The sequence below is a fragment of the Thermobia domestica genome, chromosome 10 (genome assembly GCF_964235325.1).
Source record: "Thermobia domestica chromosome 10, izTheDome1.hap1.1, whole genome shotgun sequence".
Lineage (NCBI taxonomy): Eukaryota > Metazoa > Arthropoda > Insecta > Zygentoma > Lepismatidae > Thermobia > Thermobia domestica.
Window position 1 is genome coordinate 174984178 of NC_137463.1, and position 20947 is coordinate 175005124.

Sequence of the window (20947 nt, forward strand, 5' to 3'; positions counted from 1 at the left end):
CCTTTCCTTCTTAATGCACAATTACATTTCCCGTCTTCCTTTGAATCTGTACACGACGAGAAAATATCTTTGCAAACATAAAATTCTTTGTAAAATGAAAATGGTGCCACAATAACATTGTTTACGATCCAAAATGGCATTCAAAAAGCAGTACTGTTAATGTTTCCTATAGAGCAATAAAAATCACCGAAGCAAACACCGAACCAATGGGTAATGTACGCTAAGAAGAAAGTTATAAAAGGAAAAATAAGAAAGAAAGAGGACTAGGCGATAAACGATGTGTGGCAAACAGTAGAGGAATATCCCAAGGGAAGATGTTAGGATTTCTGTTAACGTGTAAGTCGAAACGACTCTTGAGACTCATGTTATGCCAAGTAATTGCTGGCGTCTTGTTGACGACAACGAAATTCCTCTCAAACGTATACAAGCACTAAATTTAACTGTCTGCCAATTCTAATAGTTTTCTCTATTTTGTTTTTATCGCTGATGTCAAGGAGACTTAAAACTCATTTGAAGGGCAAATGACAAATTCCGTTATTTTAGAGACGAACAAAAAAGGCTCTGGTGACATGGTAGTTTACGAAACTCTAAAGGTAAAATTAAAAAAAAAAAATGGCATTAGGAGGGGAGGGGGAAACAAAAAATAGAATCGTATTATTTTTGGCTGCAACTTTTATTTTTCTCAGCGTCGTATACAACTATTGCATACCTTCGGAAAAACAAAGCAAAATACATCGAACATTGCAAAGAAGATATAGAGAAGGGAAAGAAGTTACACATAGTGGGTGAACGCATAAAATCTTGTACTATTGCTTAACCCTTAACGGTTCACTACCTTTTCAGTCTGCTTTCGGTACTGCTTGCAAAACAACATATCCACAGACTACTTCCGGCGTAAAATTCATGAGAATTGTCACCAGAGGGCAACAGCTGCTCTACCATCGCGGAAAGTATGTACACAAATAACCACAACAAACAATTCCTGAAAATAATACTCTTCAAACGCAATATGCAAGATCAAAAAATGTGTAACCAAATGGTTACGAAAACTTTAAACATTATTATTAGTTTAATATTGTCTTCAAACCTGTAAATATTTATTGGTGTTGGCATTAGGTCTAAAGTTTTCCTATGCAGCTGATAGTACTCTTGACTCTAAAAGGTATTGCGTAACAATTACTTTCCTAATATTTAATACTGTTTAAGAAAAAATAATATTCCGTTAGATAAAGTAATATCACGTAATTAGGAGGATAATTTTAAAGAAAGCAATAAATAATGATTTCCTCATAAATCATGAATTTTGACTTAGAGCTAGTGCTAGAATTTTCTGATGAGTTTAACCGAGAATAAGTTGTTGATAAGTGTTCTGTTATCATATCATATACAACTATACAGTATAATGTCAAGTATAACTTTCGTAAAAATTAAGAACACGAGTTCAAATTTGTGTAACAATAAAACTCACATTTCTCCATGGGATTTTTTTTTTTTTTTTTTTTGTTGTTGGCGCATTCAAATATCCCATTTTAAGGTAAAGTACACGGGTGCCGCCAGAAATAATTGTTAATTGTTCCAAAATTACAATTCTAATTATCTTCCAATGCAGTTTGTTTGTTTGTCAATCCCCTGTGTGTGGTTGTCCAAGACCTTCCTTTCTCTTTCCTTTTCATCTATCTATTAAAATGCTACAATAGCAATTAAAAGTGCCTGAGTTCCAACCTATAACTTTAGCTTTCGAATCTTTTATTTACGGTTATATGTGATTTCACGTTTAACGGAGACAAACAGTTTAAGTATTTGTACTTTAAATAGTCTAAATTAGTTAACTATATCTTTTTCATAAAGTTTATGATATGAAATTCGTGTTCAAAACCTTTGTATTTTAATAAGCCTTCTCCAAAATGAATGCACATGAATTATGCTGCCATCTTTGGAGTTCTTTTAAACTATATGTTTCTGGAAATTTATATGTTTGTGGCCAACCCGTTCGACAATGAGATCTCGGAAACTACAGGCTCTAGAAAGATTATGTTTTCACTGATCGATTGCAAATTTTGCGTAATTGTCCAGTTCTAATTGAATATTTAAAAAAGACATGGGCATTATTTCTTTATTACATTTTTAGGGTACACTGGAAGTGTCGAAATTAAAAAAAAAAAAAACAAAAGCATCATATCCTACGCGTTTTACATTCCAACACCACATTGTTGTATATCGGGGTTGTATATGTCTCAGGCGTATGTTTCATGGCCAAATAATAATGAAAAAGGAAGGATAAGCATTTCTCGAGTTTAAGATAAATCTTTATTTTTTGAGTGTTTTGCCCAATGAACACCATACATAACTGACATTATAATTAATTGTATATGTGATGTATTTGTTTATTACATACTGCATGCAAGAAGAAAGAAAACACTGGTCATACATGAATTAGAAACTCCAACCGGAAGTAGGCTCAATTCTTGCAAACGGTGCGAGATATTGAGAAAAAATAATCGAAAAAATCTCCCCTTTATGATACTCCTTGCCGATTTTTTTTTTTTTTTAAATCAAGACATCTTTCACTTGTGTCTGTAAAGGGACATGTACATATGTTCTGAGGAATGAGAAGGAGATTTATGCTCATATGCGATGATGCGCTATGTAGAGAGCGCAGGTTCAGCTAGTTTACTTAAGAAATAAAAGGTACGAAAAACAGAATAAACAAACATTCGCAATGATGATACCTCGCCGGTTTTGAATGCTCAAGACATAGGCTGAGAGTTACGGAGCTGTGCGAATGAAAAAAAAAATCTCCCAATGCCTTCTAAATTCTTATTTTCCTGACACCTGTGCATCAACTGAATACAGGGAAGAGATTTATAATACACCTGTAAATTTACATGCGATTAAAACGAATGGCAGAGAAAAATGCGTCAACCTGTGCTAGGTGGTCACTACACGTCAGCATTGCATCTATTTCGAATCAAGAAAGGGCAAAGCTTGTAGGCCTGCTAGTTAGTCCGTATGCGGTGTGTCAAGTAAGAGTAAGTATCAGCGTAAGTGGGAGAAACATGAATCAATGTGCTAGGTGGTCACACAATACAAGTTAGACTTGAATTAGAATTGCATAGTAATAAACCACTGTTTTAATTTTCAATGCTTCTTAAATATTACTCTTTATTTGTAAAATAAAATGTTACCTGTAAATCTGTATTCTTAATCGGCACCAAAGCATTCTGATGGTTTTAATGTAAATCAGAAATTTAAAAGCTGATCACAAGTGCATAGAACCAGCAATTAGTGACTATCATCAGGGGTGCCCACAAGGGGGGACTATGACGCAAACTGCGCCATTGAAATATTTGGGGGAGAGGTGTAAAAATCTATATAAATATGTTTAAGGGGGTGTAAAAATTAATCGAAAAGTTTTTTTTCATGGAAGAACACCTATGGATAGACAATTGAGGGGGGGAGGGGTGCGTCATGGACATGAGGGGGGGTGGGCACCACTGCTATCATCATAAAATTTTGGCATCGTTTGCAGGTTACTTTCCGCGAGAAAGAGATTTCCCAATCATTACGGTTCCTTGCTAACTTCTTAGTTTCCACATTAGTCTTTTTAATATAAATTTTTCTTCCTTTCCTTCTCTTACCTCCCACCACAACCCTTTAAGTTTTTTTTTTTTTTTTTTTTAAATCTTGTAGTTGTAAATGCGGTTGAAATAGAACTTTTATAATTGTATGTAAACTTCTAACTTTGCACCTGGAGTAGTAACACTGACAGAAGCAAGTAAGATAATTTGGAATTACATCTGAAACAAAACATATACTAAAAATCCATTTAAAAGTGTGCTGAGTAAATAAAGATGATCTTAATTAAACTCAAGGTTTTCATTAACTCTGCAAAATTGCAAATCACCCATTGCCAATAATACTCTAGAGACAACGCAAATAAAACATTAGAGGTTCAAAGAAAAATTGTTTAATTTTCACTCTCATCTGCTTTATTCGTGACAAAATGTAGAGAAAAAGTAGAAGAGCAACTATGCACTACCATATACACAACCATAGTGTAGAACATAAAGCCAAAAAGAGCTCAAATTAGCAATAAAGTGTGTAGAGTATTTTAAGCGTTTTACATCCCATAAATTTGTCCAACAAAAGCACGCATGCATCTGCTGCTCCTTTCATCCAAATACACAGCCATAAGTACGAGATTCACACATAGAACACGAAAACGTGTGTATATATATTCTGCCATTAGCCACTAGGCTTTTTTTCTTCCTTTTTCAAACAAGAATAACAACACTATGGAATGCCATAAACCCGCCGGAAACAGAAGCAAACAAATTGTTCCGTGGTTTCTGTGGAAAGAAAGGAATCAACCACAAACAGCACTAAAAGATAAACCATCTGATCTAGTCACGTGGTAAACGCAATTTACAAAAAAAAAAAAAAAAAAAAGGTTAAAATAAACAAAATTCGATTTAAAACTGAATTAAACTCAGTGGCGGCTCTAGCCCAGAGTCTGGAGGCCTAGGCCCCCCACTTTTTTTAGTGACAAAAATACTTTAAGCTATTATTTATACATTTTTGAAAATTTATAGTAAACTCATGATATACCTATCATAGTCTAGGTTCTGGCTGCACCCCTTCAGTTTTTACCTTCTAGATCCGCCACTGATTAAACTCCTTAATTCTATAAACCACGAAGAGCTATAGCTGGCCAGACACTGTCAGTTGCATATTGAGAGCTCGACGTCATATCTGGTTTTCTCTACTGGAGTACGTTACCTCTTAATTCACATAGTTCCCCAAATGCCTCACGAACCTTGGTATACACCGAAAGAATTGTGTTATTCCAGGAATCGAAGTAAGGTCCATGCTCACTAAAGTTACGTGCGGTAACTTTTCGATACAGAAAAATATTAAACATAATTTATTAATTGCCTTTCTACTGTGCGTTTAAGGAAAATTGGCGTCTGAAAGACAGAACATGTGATACGTTGAAGGCGCTGCTGCCAAAAGCCCTGTAACAATAACGACAGTAATTCTGGCGGCAATCTTAGAGAGTTTAAAAGTCGTAACTCTATAATCGTAATATGATGACAGGATGGTTTGTAATGTATGACTTCCAAATAGCAAAAATAATAGTACTTGGAATAGAATATTGGGCTCATCTTGTAATACTGACGTACCGAGAGAGCGCAGTTGGTGACCTGATTTGCTTCAAAAGAACGTGAAAGAACACTACAGTAATTGACCAGCATTTTCTTCTGAGGTGAACATGTTGTATATTAAATATCATGCGATGTAGATGAAGTGGCAGTCGGGCACAAATCATTACATTTCTCCACAAAATCACATTTCAAATCGGGTTATTAGGGAAGACAGTCCTTCCTAGTTCCAAAATTAAGGGAGACATGTCTCCCTCATCACCCCGGGATTTGCACCAGTGGTTGAAAGAAGAAAAGATAGAAACAACGAGCTTGATCAACGAGTTTAATACGATACAAAGTTATGCCTGTGACCATTTTAATGAGTTAGCTTCACACTTTATACAAATACCCTTGGGGATTGAAGAGGCAATCTCGCAGTTGCGCCTCGATACTGGCGCTCTCTCGTGACATCCCACACCTTTGGAACGCGATATTCCAGGAACGGTGCATCCGACCACTCTGGTTCTTTTACAGGCGTGTTCTACGCATCACTTGCACTCAAGTTTGGACAAATTCATGGGGAGATGAAATTGAGGCTCGAGGGTAATGTTTTGTTGGCCGCACTCTTTAACCTTGTAGTTTGGAAAATAAGATTTTTATGATACTTCAAAGTGTGTATACCTTTTTTGACGCACCCGGTATATAGGAAAATTTAATTTTCACGAAATAAAGGACATTTAAAATAGACTTATAGAAAAAAAGCAGTAAAATCGAACCATTAAAATTTCAGTTTATTTCAAAGAAATACAAAAATAATTACCCGTATAAATCAACGGACTAAACAATACAGATGGACGTAATTACTGTTTTCTTTGTAGCGAAAAATGTAATTTTTAATCCTTAATGATTCCTTGATACAAAGCTAATTCCAGTAAATTTTCAACTGTTCATATTCCAGATATAATTACAAATGAAACTTAAAATTACAAAACTATACGAAGATTGAGAATTTTAGTATGAAAAAAAAAAAAAAATAAACAGAGAGAGAGAATATCTTTTCTGCACTTTTATTTATCTTTTTTTCAAAAACTTCTATACTGTGCTTTTGCTACACAGCAGTAATTTGTTTTGTATCTTGGCACCGTTGCGTAGTAATAAAATCCTGTTTTCTACGGTAACAGAGACGCTTTTAGCACCAAATCCCTGTGTGCAAGCTGCAATTTTATGGGGGCGATTTAAACCCCTTCCTGCTCTACGAGAACTCGTTATCGTCTAGTAGAAAAGTTTATTTAAAGGCAGGACACATAAGTTTCATTGGAAAGAAGAGGAGGAGGGAGGAAATGTATACTTTTAACCTCTCTCCCCCCTCCTTTTGAATAAAACTGAGTAATGTAGGAAAATAGAGAACATATGTGTGACTGCAAATTAAGCGGAAGAAAGCAATTTTCAAAAGATAACTTCTTCGAGGTTGGATTAGGCCAATAATCCGCCATATTTTCAACTGAAGTTCCACTTTCATCCCTATAGAAGTCAGTTTGTAAAGGAACTATGTGAATGTTCCAGAGAATTTTGGGAAAACATAAGCATATATACACTCCTAGTGATCTCTAGTATATTAGATAGTAAGATTTAAAAGAAAAAAGTTGGAGAGAGTTGGTTGCTTACGTAGTTGTGTACCGAGAATAGAAAGACGCGAGGAGGTTTGAATATCAACAGAACTAGTTTCTCAATATAAAAAATAGAATAATACAAAGAAAAAAACATGAATCTCTCTCCGCAGCAAACCTTAATAACACAAAAAAATCAATATTTTCACATAAACAGGAGCACGAAAATCTAAAAAAGAACCTACTGTGGGTTTCAGCGGCGTTTGTTAATATTTATTTGAAGATTATATTGATTAGCATTGTCAGTACTAATTTACTTTACACAACGTGTACTTATCGCTCAGTAATAGGTTCCTGATCTACGGGTTCTAGTCAAACTATAAGCCACGTGAGCTTGCATTGGATAGCACTGTGTGCGTGGATTTTCCCGAGATTCTTCGTGCTTTTCTTCCACTATTCAATATACCAATCATAGTCATTTTCTTATAACTCATTACGCTAAATAGCATGTAAGGTGGTACAACTCTTGCCTCTGGTGCGAGAGGTTCCTTCTTCAATCCCAGGTCCTCTTGTTTCCTCCCTCATTCTCATTCTACCATTTCTTTCGTAACAATTCACTTCATTACTCACTTGTCGCCTTTAGCCTAAGTGCATTAAATTAAAAGACTACATCATTTTCTTATGCTAATTATTTCATTCGTTCTCCTTTTCTTCCACAGTTCACGCACGAAGCTTTGCATTATATTTATTTATTTATTTATTATGATTTGAAGATTGACTGGAAGTCTCCTATGTCAGGTTGTACAGTAGTAATGTTAAAACTGGTTACCCCGATAGCAATCTGAAAATTATTATACTTTACTGTAATCATCACATAGATATTCTGCTCTTATTGGCAGGTCACTTGCTGCAGCTGAGAAACCTCCATGCTCCACAGTCTTTCGCTAACCTCTTCGTTTTCACGTATTATCTTTCTGTTTTGATATCGTCCATTAATTGTAACCTCCTTCGCCCCCCCCCCACTCTCTCTCTTTCCTGCCACCATACTCTCTAGCACGTTCCTCATGATACAATTTCTTCTTAGGCAATGTCCCACTCAGTTTCTCTTCCTATTTTCAATAATATCTAAGGGTGATTTTTTTTTCTCTCCCACTATTTCCAACACCTTCTCATTCGTTTTCCGCTCGACTCAACTAATTCTTTCCATTCTTCTTCACACCACATTTCGAAGGCCTCCAGTGTTTTTTCATTAGATTTACATAATATCGATGTTTCCACCCCATACCAGGCCTGTATCCAGGGGGGTCTAGGGGGGCCGGCCCCCCTAAGTTTTTGCGGGCTTCCTCTAAAATTTTCACGGTAGGCTTGCAAATGAACTATAATATAGTGATGAACTATAATATGGTTGAATCGACCCCCCTAACTGCAGCCGGGCCCCCTACATTTTTTGGGCTGGCTACCGGCCTGCCCCATACAGTACAACACTCCACACAAATCACTTTAGTAGTAGTACAAAAAATATTGATTAGTCCAATAGCAATGTGAAAAATTACTTAATTCAGAAGTGTAGAAACATTTTCTTAATGCAATACTAGCATAACATTATTAAGTAGACCCGTAGTAAATGTAGAAGTAACTTAGTTCAGCGGTATTGTGAACAATAGGTAGTTACATTATTCGAGTACTGTATTAAATTATATTCGATTTTCTTGTAATATTTAAAGTGAAATGAAATATTTCATTTCAACGTCCCACGAGTATGCTCTTTAGGCTAAGGGAGACGTGTGATTAAAACAAGTGAATGATAATGGAACAATTGGTGGAAGGACAAAGACACGATGTTGTCCACCACAAACTTACTTCACCGGAGATCGAACCAGGAACCTCATGTACCAGAGGTAAGCGCACTACTACTGAGAGACAGTGTTCCCCTCCTTGTAAGATTGATCGCTAGAATGAATCACACAGAATTCAAACAACAAAACATTGCAGAAAGACGTAGTATACAGAATAATTTAGAGTATACTGCAACCTTATGTTGATGTACTCACTTTCTTATTATTTAGGTAGTTTTTCTGTTTAGTTGAGAACCTTTTTATCTAAATAGTTGACCATATCAAGCAACGAAACGTGAAATGTTGAAAGCAATATTCTTCTTCTCATATTAGCAATTCATTTCACGCCGATTTCCATGCTTCCCTATTCTCAGCAGACTTTTCATTCCCATACTTTTTGTTCTCTACGTCTTGCACAGGCAGCGACAAAAGTTCTTTCCACTTCGTAAAATTTATTTTGAGAATAACGATGGTAGGGCTGGAACGTACAAGGGTGGTATGACTGGAAACGTACAGAAAATTGCATTCTTTTTAATTTTTCTGAAAACTGTACTCACAATGTCCTTCCATTCTGAAGTTATTTACGAAACTAATTTCATCAAACGGAAAGAACTTTTGTCGCTGACTGTACCTACTTATTATATGGTACGTATATTTCAATCGCAGCCTCTCAATCTAGGCTACTTTTCCTTTTGTATTTCCTCCACATTAAGGTGATTCCTCCATGTCCCATAATGCGTCAATCATCCTATCTCTTTTCGTAATATTCTTCATTGAACTTGTAAACATACCTTAAGGAAATCGTCTGTTAGTATTGTATTAATATTAAAGTAATAATAATATCAGAAATATAATTCTGCTTTAGGTCGTATTGTATATTAACAGAGTTCTCCAAGGAAAATGAAATGAAACAAAATCTTGTAGTTTAACGTCCCACACTTATGTCTGTTAGGTTAAAAGAGGCGATGATTAAGGCAACTGAATGAAGATGAAAGAAGCGGTGAAATGAGAAAATGAGAGAAAACGGGAGTATACCGAGAAAACCCATGGACACGATGCTGTCTATCACAAAATTTGCCGGGGACCGAACCAGGGACCTCACGCAACAGGGGTAAGCGTTCTACCACTGAGTCACTGTGACACCCAGTCCTCTAAAGTATGTCACCAGGAAACTAAAAGGGTAATCAATTTCATCTCGCTTCTCAAACGAGAGAAATGAGTTCCAAGCCAGGATATTCGGAATAAAATTACAGCTCACTGACAAATAAACTTCACAAACAAATATTCACTTATTTTAGTAGCAAACTTATTTATTTATTAACGCATAAATGGATATAGCTAATAATTTTAAAATGGATACATTCATAACAAAAGATAGAGGGAATATCCAACAAAGTACACTAAAGTCGTTTTAATGTCTAAATTATATTAATACAAAATATGTATTACGTAAATACTAATCATTAATATATTGCGAGAAACTTGGATTAGATCCATGGTGGTAGGTCCGATCCACCGATCCGATCCTTGGATCCGATCGTAGGTCCATGTTTGTCTGGGATCAGAAAAAGTTATACAATGTCTTGTAACCACCATACCAAAGTAAGATACCGATCACAAACCAATATATCCGGTAATAAATCCGCCAGATTCGAACTACTCAAAGAAACAGGTCTGACAATTATTCCTCTCTCTATTTATGGCGGTCCGTAAAAGCCTGAAAGGTTCACGACATTTCATTGTGGTATGAGTACAGAGATATGCTCTAACAATTCGAAATATACTTGTTCAATGAATTACCTTATAAAAACAGCTATATCCAAATATGGCAATATAAAGTACAAAGACAGAAAGAACAATCTCCAAACAAGCAAGTCAACAAAAATCTTTCGTATTCATTGTTACTTTCAGACCTACCTTGTATTTAAATAAATTACAAAAATAAAAATATTTTGATTATTCATGCGAATTATTTTCTTCGTCTTATTAACAAATGATTTTATTAACTTGATTTAGGGCAAATTAGAAACCTCATTTCATTAAAAGTTACAATACTTCTGTCAACTTAGTAACCAATGTCTTCTCTATGCTTCTACACTACTATGGTTCCACATTTGAAACCTATTGTCGTCACATGCAGGTCAACATGTTTAAAATGTATACTTCAGGGGATTTGTGGGCCATTTCAAATGTTTTCCTTAGAATACAAAATGAAATTGCAAGGAACAACAAAAGAAAGAAAAAATAGTGCAGTACCTCTGGTCAAGAAGTCAAGAACAGTGTCATTAAAAACGCATATTCACGTCGAATATATTTTTGGATGTTGGAGAAGTATGTGTACGCAGGGTATATCCCTGTCAAAAAGCTGTCTGTGTCTGAGTGCAAGGGAGGCAGACACAAGAGAGAGAGAGAGAGAGAGAACCGTTTTCCCTCCGGACTCATATCGTATCCCCTTCAGGATCTGTGGTGACTCTAGCAAGGGGGAGGTCATTTTGAATGGCAGTGGAGGGCTCCGAGGGGCTATGCCCCCAAACACAGGAAATGGAGAAGGGGGCTTGAGACCTTTTATGGTTGTGTTCCGTAATGAAATTTTCACGAGCCCTGAAATGTCAGTAGTGGAAGGGAGTCGTCGCTTTATATACTCCACAGATGCCCAGCTACGTTGCTTAAATGTCGTCTATCTCTGCTCACAAGGGTTGCCACATTACAATAATTTTCATTATATTATTATTACCTGCATTTCTTTTTTCTTTCATCTTTTCATTTTGTTTACAATGATAGAGAAAGTAGGTAAAGAAAAGTCCGATCAAAAAATACAATAATATCGTACTTATAGTCAATAAATTTGGAATACATTTTAAAAAGTCAGCAGTTTGACGGGAATAAGCACATTAAAGAGATAACGAGGATCAATGTGATGTAAAAGTAAGTTGGTTGATTCGTTTAAAGTTTCACGTACCGTTTCTGTGTCAATATAACTGAATGTGAGTGGAACTCAATTTAACGTAGGATTTCAACGATATACACTGGTACTGGGAATCAAACACAGATCTAACCGTTTAGCTTCGATGAAACTGAGAAAACAAAACTAGGACTTACTGAATGAAATTACTCTTACTTATAGTCTCGAACTTAAAATTCAAATCCCAAATAGACTATTTTTTACTGATTTATGGTAGGTTTCTTGTCTTTTATGAGATACTACAGGAATTGAAGTCTAATCCCAGAACACAATTGAATCAACTGAAGGTTGCAAGCTCGGATGTTTCTTCCAAGATACATAGGTTTTTGTAAAACCCGAGGAAAGGTTCAGCCTCGTTTTGACTATTAATGTCACAATTATTCGTACATTTGTTTATCGAATTGTTTGATAATATATTGATCGAAGATCGAAAATTAGAAAAAAGTAAGTTCGTTTCGGTTACTCAAATAGGAGATTATTCGAATTTTCACAACATTAGTTTTGACCCAATGACAATCGATCTGCATAAAATCCAAGAATGACCATTCCCCATATTGTCTATGGCACTTTTAAAATCTTCCTCAATGTTTCTGATTTCGACTACTCCACGTCCAGGGTAAGATCTTGATTAAAACATGTTTCCTTGCATAAATTATTGGTAATTATACATATTTTTCAATAACTGGTTTCACTTACTTTTTGACTTCATTGACGCACTCTTGAATGATAATACCACAGTAGGCGCTCTTGTAAAAACCAAACCAAATATCACTCTATAACCATTCATAGGTATTTTATCATTATTGCCAGATCACTTACCGCAAAGTGAGAAATTTGCACAATCATTGTCCTCTCAGCTAAAATCTTCTAGACGCAGTTTGTTCTATTTTAATACTTTTTTTTCTGCCACCATATCTTCTAGCATATCTCTCATAACAGTTCGTTCTTAGCCATGTATATTCGTCGTCTTTTTTGTTATATTTAAAATTGTTCTTTCAATCACAAATCAGTTCAAAATTAACGTCAGTTTTACAGTGTGTTACGTTTACATATATATTGGACGACCGATGACAAGTTTCAGTGGAAAGGTAGTGTAATTTGTATTTCTACTGTTATTTAATATTTTGGTGATATACTAATAAACAATAGATTCTGATTGAGAGAGTTTTGGATACGATCTAGAAAATAATCTGGTATATCTTTAAGAGTCAGGATATCTTTGAGATGGTAAAGCAGGAAGTCTTATTTTTCAAACTTGAAACTCAATAAGAGTAAGTACATTACAAATTCTTAAAGCCAAATCTCCATCCGATACAATTTTCTGCAAGTGCTTAAAATTGTTTTGGGTATTTTAACAGAATCTGGTTCTAAAACATTACACAAATAATTTTAATTTTTGTTTCACACTTCACTACGAAAACTCAATTTAGTGCAGTCTACAACTAATACGTCATTGGCAATAAAGTACTGAAATGTAGCTATTTTGTTTAAGATGATAAACTAACTCGACTTTCATTCAACATTTTCCTGGGTTAATCGAAAGTGGGATGGACAGATGAGCATTGTTCGGTCAAATTAAGCAAGATTTAGATTTCTATAGGAATTTAATAAAACTTAATAATAACTAAATTTAGAAAATATTTATTTACTATATTGAATGATGTAATTTTTCTTTGTCTGATTTTATACGAATTTACGGAATGTCGGTTTCTTTTTTTTTTTTTTTTTTTTTTTTTTTTTTTTTTTTTTTTTGCAGATACTTGTTCAAAAATTCTATTTTGATAAGAACAATGAAAAATCTAAGTTCATTTTTAAAAACTTAAGTGAGTTTGTTGATTGATGGATGTAAGTGCACGCCATTTTGGTGCACTAGGTCTGGGGTTTCGTTTCAGAATTTCATCATGTAGTAAGCTACTTCAAATAAGATATAGTAATCTCCATTCTAGGAAACTGGAGACAATGGCGTTGGGAACTGATGCTCTGACTCCACACATTACCGAGTTCAACTTTCGCTATTCTTCAACCATAATCTTTCATGCGCTGTATGACTAGAGAACGAAGTTTGGGGGAAATGAATATACACACAGCGACTGTTAATATTTGTTCTTTTTTCTGTATACTCAAGACATCTTACAAGCAACCTATATGTATATAAATGTAAGTGACTATGTTTGTGACTTAATAACTTTTGAACCAAAAGAGCGATTTCAACGAAATTTTCAACATTAATGAGGTTTAGGCCTGGAATGGTTTTTATCATTTCATTTTGATGGTGCAACTTAGGAGAGGAGGAAGGGGATATATATAAGTGATCGAAAGTGACCGATACTAGTGCCGAATCATTAATTTTCGGGGTCGCTGAGATGAACAGTGACACTTTCGATGCTGTTTAAATTCGAATTCATCCCCGAAACTCGGGAGAGGGGGAAAATATATAAAAATGATTAAAAAATGACCGATATCAGAAAGCGCTTCAGTACTAATAGAAAGTGATTGACTAACTGAACACATTACTGTTTTTTTCTTATTTTAACCCACTGTAGCAAGTAATTGACGCTAGTACTTGAATATATGCGTAACTATTAGAACTGTGTGCCACTGTTAAGAGTATGTATGCCATCCTTAGGAAGTTATTGCTATTTTTTCTACATGTACAATACATAAATGCAAACAATTTGTTATGGCACAATATAAGCTATACATCATTATTGACAAAGACCAACATATTTTGTAGCCCCAAAACCCTTGTTTTTAACAACTTTCTCGAAAACTACTCATCAGAGTTTACCCTCAAATATGTCATTTTGTTCAGTTTGATGTGATCTATTGATTGTTATGTATCTCACATTTAGATAATATATTATAGTTAAACAAAAATTAAAGTTAATGGGTTAATTTTAATTTTGGACTATATCATATTAACCATAAGGTGTACTGTCATCTGAATAGCGCAGAGACGGATTTCGGTTTGGTGAGGCCATAAGCTTTAAAGGTACTTCGACCTTTGTCAACTAACATTTTATACGTCCAGCTGTCCCCTGTCAACTGACATTTTAGGGAGAATGCTAGCAGGAGGAGTCCCATTACTTACATCATAGGAGAACATTGTTGTTAGATTTTATGTCATTTATTTTTTAAAATGTATATCCAATTTTTTCCTTTACTTTTTCTGGGGCCTCAAAGAAAGCAGGAATACAAATTATAGCTTGTTTAGCTTATACGTAAATCCGGCACTGGCTCAGTGCCATAATGAAGAGCTTAGTGAAGGTATACTTAATTATCAGTTTCATTATCTTAATAGCTGTCGTGTGTTTCCTACAATAATAATTTTTAGATATACAAAAACACAAGTTTTTCTTGATTTGTTCGAAAACTACGCATGAGGATTTATAGTCACAATATAATTTTGTTCAGCTCAACGAGATCTACCGATTGGTATATTTCTCCTCTTTAAACACATTTTCTTCGTTATACGCTGGTAATATTGTACAATTACGTTATTATAAATTGAAACAAGTTCTCTAATAAATAATATCTACATTACTCAAATAGTAAGAAAAGAAAGGAAATAAACTTGTTACTTTCTTTCGTAAAAAGTTGGCAACCTTGTCACAAAACCTCCCAAAACCATTTCATCTTCAAAGCTCGAGAAATGTTTTACTTCCCCTTCCTCCTGGAACACTGTCTATTCTACCTGGAACCTCTTCTTACTCTTCGAGTTGTGCAGGAGAAAACGCATTCCGAAAACGGACGCGCCTGTTTTCCAGCACGATGGACATCAAGCGCATTAGCCATTGACTGAAGTTCATCTGCTCTCCCTTTGACTCTATTGCGCTGCCCTTTTCCCTTCCTTTCTCTGCCTTCGTTATAGAAACTCAGTTAACTCCCTCCTTCGCTACTGTTCTAATCGATTTCGTTAATGATGTGAATTTAAGGAGGAAACCGTATAATATACGACCATGCTCCCCCCTCTCTACATTCCCTCTCCCCCCAAAAAAAAATAATGTAGAAAAATATCCACAAAATGTGGTCGTTTATGATATTTTCATTTTACAAGGGAAACAGGAAAAAAACCTGGTAGAAAATAATAATAAATAATAATGAAAAAAATAACTTCGAGCGTTTTAAAGGAGAAAACTATTTAAATTACATCAATTGGGGAACGTTCAACGATTATACTCCGAGGCTAAGGGAAGTGAGTAATGAGTGAAATAGTCGAATGATAGAAGTGGGAGGAAACAGCAGAATCCGAGAAAATCCATGAACATGGTATTTGTACACCACAAATCCCACTTGGCGAGGAATGAGAATGAATCAGGAACCCCACGCACGAAAAGTAAGGGTCTTCCCAGGTTTTAAAGTTTCTTTCATTTAGTACAAATACAAAAATAGATTATAATAAATACAAAGGGTATTACTATATAAATACCACTGAGCCATTATTATCTCTTCATGTGTTGAAATTGCATTTCATTCTAACTTACGAAATTGATCATACTTTTTGATTTAGTGGAATATTGAGTTCCTTTATCAACTGAGTAAAATTAAAAGGGGCTTAAGTTTCTATTTTAGAGGATCTAAATTTTATTACAGTAGTGACATCTTACCAAGATTTTTTCCTTTGATTTTTAACTGATTAAGACAAATGGCGTAATCGTGCCTTGCACAAAGCGCAAAGCTGCTTCGAACATTAGAACCTACACTTCTGCAATATTTTGCAAACAAAAGAAAAAAGGAAGAAAAAATCGTAATACTGAAAGAATCAGCACAGGTAACATGAAGCAATAGGTAGAAAAAGTGAAGGGAAAATGTTAAACCTCTATATAAGGTGAATGAAGTAGTCCTAACTAACTGATCAACGCCTAGATCAAACCGCTTAAGCTGGAAACTCGGACATAACATAGGATATGTGACGAAAGGTACTACTAAAGAAGAATTTTTGGAAATTCTAATGAATATTGTAATGAGATGTCCCTATCTCGGAATCTATTAAACTTAGAGACATTAAATTCGATATCTAAACTTTTTTATTTAAAATAATTAAACACGTGTTCCAGTGGGGTTTTTCGGACCTAAAAGGGAATAGTAAGATCGGGAAGGTGTAGGTGGGTATTGTTCATTTATCTAGGTCAAATACCAAAAAACGCTGAATCGTGTGTTTAATTACTTTCAATGAAAAGTGGAAATACAAAATTTTATATCTATAAATTTAAGTAATTTTCAGATATGGATATATTATTGACAATTCACCTTTCAAGGAGAATAAATGAGGGTTGCAGTTATTATAAAATAAAAAGATATTCATATCTCCGAACCACTTAAGTTTAGAAACATGAAATTTGATATTTAGATTTTTCATTTAAAATAATTATCACATATTTCTACGTTTCTTGATATTTGACATATAAAGAGAGACAGAAAGGGGTGGAAGACGAGTCGAGCTCCCACTGTGCTACGTTCTTCAATTGCTCGGCCATACATAAGTTTGTCGATAATGAACGAAGTGTGCTACAAATAGCCAGCCACCTATGTGAGAGTATGAATGTAATATTCACTAAACCTTATTTTCCCCATGTGAAGAACGGAAACTTTCGCTAGTGTTAGATATTTTGGGCATTTCATATGAGAAACTAAAAAGGAATGCCAATTCGAATACTAGTATTATGCTTCAATCTGATAACCTTATGACTTGTGTAACAAAGGGCATTTCTGTGGGAACTCATTGCTACACTACTTACTGTGCCAGTTCCAAATGGCTTATTGTGCCTCCGAATGCATTTAGAATTTGGACACTTTTCTACGCGAACTTTACTCATTTTACTCACAAGAACAGTTAAACCAAAGCTAATCCTTCCGAATAACTTGAGAACGAGTTGATGCGCAAACTCATGTACCACAGAGAATTTATCATTAACTCACTCTCATTTTGCTTTATTTGCTGAAGTTTAGTGCTCCTTTCAGGCTATCAGGCTATTAGACGTCGACCTGCAATTTAAGGTGGAATTCGATCCATCGTATTACTTTCAAATTCCAATACTCTTCCACCGGAATAGGCGTAACTAGAGGGGGGTCAGGGTACCTTGGAATATCACTGAACCACATGTAAGGTTCTTTCAAGTTTCAGAAGAAAGAGGCTATGACTCCATAGCAAAATATGCCCATCAGAAATCGAACCCAGGAGTACGTGTACCAAAGGCCCATTTGCGAGGCACTAGACCAGAAGGCGAGGCTTTTTCATTCTGTATTAGGGGTCTAATCATTCTGTATCAATTCACTAACATATATATTACGGCATGCCATTATAACGATAACAATACGATAAATAGATAACATTGCAGTACAGCGTGCGACAATTATTCACAACACAGGTGTACACAGGAATCTTATTTCGGATGTAATTCAAATCCAAAATTAGGATAAATTATACTAAAATTTGTAAAATTGCTCCTAAAATTACACTAAATTTACACAAAAGTCGGGATTTTGAGTGTAACTGGACCTCCAGGACCCACCTCCTGCATACGTCTGATTCACCTGACACAATTGCTAACCTATGTTTTAACATGATTATTTCTATCGGTATAGAAAGATGGCTAAACAAGATATTATATATATAAAGCAAGAAAATTTCAATCTTATGAATTAAATTTAAAATGCTTTCAGTAGGAAATTTTTGAACTTTTTCCAGTATATAGATCTCAGTGTGACCAAATGCCGGATAGAAAAACAGAAAAAAACATGGCATTAGACAAATGAAACAATAACAAGAAAAATACTATTTACGAACTTCAGTGTGCACAATGAGGACCTGAAAATATTTCAGAGTCGAGAACATCTACGGTAGGTTGAAGTATATTGAGTGGGAACTGGGAAGCCTGAACATAAACAACCTTATATTATGTTTCGGATCATAATATAAACTTACGTTACGTGTACTGCAAATGGGTACTCCGAACTTAAATGTGGGAAGTAAGGAATGAGAGTTTAATTTGCCACTATCTTATGAAGAGAAAAATAGAGTTCTGTAATGCTATATTGCGTTATCATGAAGCTTTGGAACTCTATGACGAGCAATGTCTAGTGTTGGAAGATATATAGGACAGAGTATAGAGATTAAATCACGAAAAATATTCCAAAAGGGGTTGTTGTGTTCAATGGTAGAACGCTCACCTCTGGTGTGTGGGATTCTTGCTTCGATCAAATGGGCTTTGTGGCATCATGGGAGTGGGTTCTCCCGTTTCCTTCCAGTGAGGACACTCGGTCGAAAAAGTGTAAAAGTTTTTTTCCAGGCCACGCATCCTGAGTGAGATTTTCCTGGGTTTTTCTCCTCATTCACATCAGGCAAATGCTGGGATGGCACCTAATATATAGGTCCCAAGCTTCTTCCTTCTTTATCTTTCCTCGGATAATGTGATTGCCGAGGTACGTCATCCCTCATACGTGACGGGATATAGCTTGGCCATAGATGTTGAAAGCCCAGAAATCTAATTTCTAATCCTAACTCGTAATCCCATTTCCTTCCGCTTTCTTTACTCCACCATTATAATCATTATCTCCTTCTTTCTTAGGATCGCTGCATAATCGTCGGACGTGAAATTAAGTTTATGATCAATAAAAGGAGTAAGCGTTTCAAAAATTATTAAAGAGTAATAGGTGACGTAGCAATAATACCGCAGAGAATGCAATGTCCGAAATCAGAGTTGCCCAAGAGACAGAAATTTCGTGACGGAAGACGAGACAGAATTCTTCTAATAGAAACAGATACACAGTATAGAAACGAAATCTCAACTTTGTTGACACCTTTACGAGATGAGACAAGCACAGCTCTTATGTTGTAAGCAACCCTATTTGGAATAACATTAAACACAGTAAGTTGCCATGTAATATCATGTGCTTTTATTTATAAACGACGTGATCTTCCACTAGAAGTTACTATATGAAACAGACGACAGGAATCATCGTCATCACTTGGTCATGTGATTGAAGAGGAACACCAGCGCCATTGCTACTCAGTAGATGGTATAAAATTACAAGCATCGCCTTACCGAAATCATTTCGGCTGGTCAGCGGTCCCCTCTCTTATCTTGCCTGGAGCTCTGAGGCGTCCTGCCCACCTGGAGCATTATGGGAACTTGAGTGGAGCTTTGACAGATTTCTAACCGCAAGCACCCAGCGGAACTTCGTGATTTGTCTTTCCGCTTAGCTTGCCTGGAGCTTTGAGGGACTCCAACGTCACTTTGATTACGTGGAACACTGAGAATCCTAACCCTATTCCCAATGGCGTATTTAGGGTGCTTCCGAAACCTTACTATAGTAAAGTATATGAAATATCCTGCAGAATTTTCACATTTTCAGGCAAAGTCCCCTCTCCCCCCGAAACAAAATCGTAAATACGCCACTGCCTATTCCACTCAGCTTGTGGGAACTTTGCTGAAATCCTTCCCTAAGCTGCCTGGTCTTGGGACACCTATTTACCCTAATTAATTACTGGATTTTTTTATTGATCTTAGTGAATCTGTGATGTTCTTTTTTAACAGAAACTTTATATTATATATATATATATATATATATATATATATATATATATATATATATATATATATATATATATATATATATATATATATATATATATATATATAAAGATTTTGGGAGAAAACCGATTCCCATGTGTAAATTGCTCTATCTTCTATCTAACTAGGTAATTTTACAATATAATCGGGAAAAGGAAAAGGAAAATGCTCCTATAGCTAATTTTATTTTACTGAGAACTTACGAAATTAATTCTGCCAAATAAAGACGGTTGTTGGACAACATTATGTCCTTTGGCTTTGTCTGTACATTCATCTGCTAGTTGCTCTTCTTTCTCCATTGTTTGAATTACTTTACTTTCTACATTAATTTACGAATCCTACAGCATCATCTTTCACTCCCAGTTTGGGGAACTAATTAGCACTCTTAAACATACATTTCTCGTTTAAAGATAAAACATACATTGTTTCTGAGTGATCAAATATCAGATAATCAACATTAAGACTTCATTACTTTTCTTAATGCAAAAGAAGACACTACAATAAAATAGAAAGAAGGAAATTCTAAATTACTGTTTTTTTTCTTTTTTAAAAAATAAACCTCAAACAATTTTGTCTTGCAGCAATTATGCGACAAATCTCTAAAGGGAAAAGACTATATATATATAAAAAATATGGTAAAAAAAATCTGTGGAGTAAAGAGGCAGTGAGTTTGACATTTATTAAACTTCTGTTCTACTTTGGCTCCGTGTTTGATTTCCCACTGGAGTAGTTTTCGCTTATTTTAAACGCTGAATATTCAAGCGAGAACGTTAATATTTCGTCGTTCTTTTAGGCTATAATCCGTATAACGTAGGAGGAACGAAGA

The 20947-nt window shown here is 35.2% G+C and overlaps 1 protein-coding gene across 1 annotated transcript in view; it reads right to left on the minus strand.

Moving 5' to 3' along the window:
• LOC145661683 (uncharacterized) overlaps window positions 1-20420 on the minus strand; it is a 125984-nt gene extending 105564 nt beyond the window's left edge. Inside the window, exon 1 of the mRNA XM_081727011.1 lies at window positions 20325-20420. Coding sequence (XP_081583137.1) covers window positions 20325-20420 — 96 coding nt within the window. The remainder of the gene's footprint in view (window positions 1-20324) is intronic.
• Window positions 20421-20947: the final 527 nt, after the last annotated feature.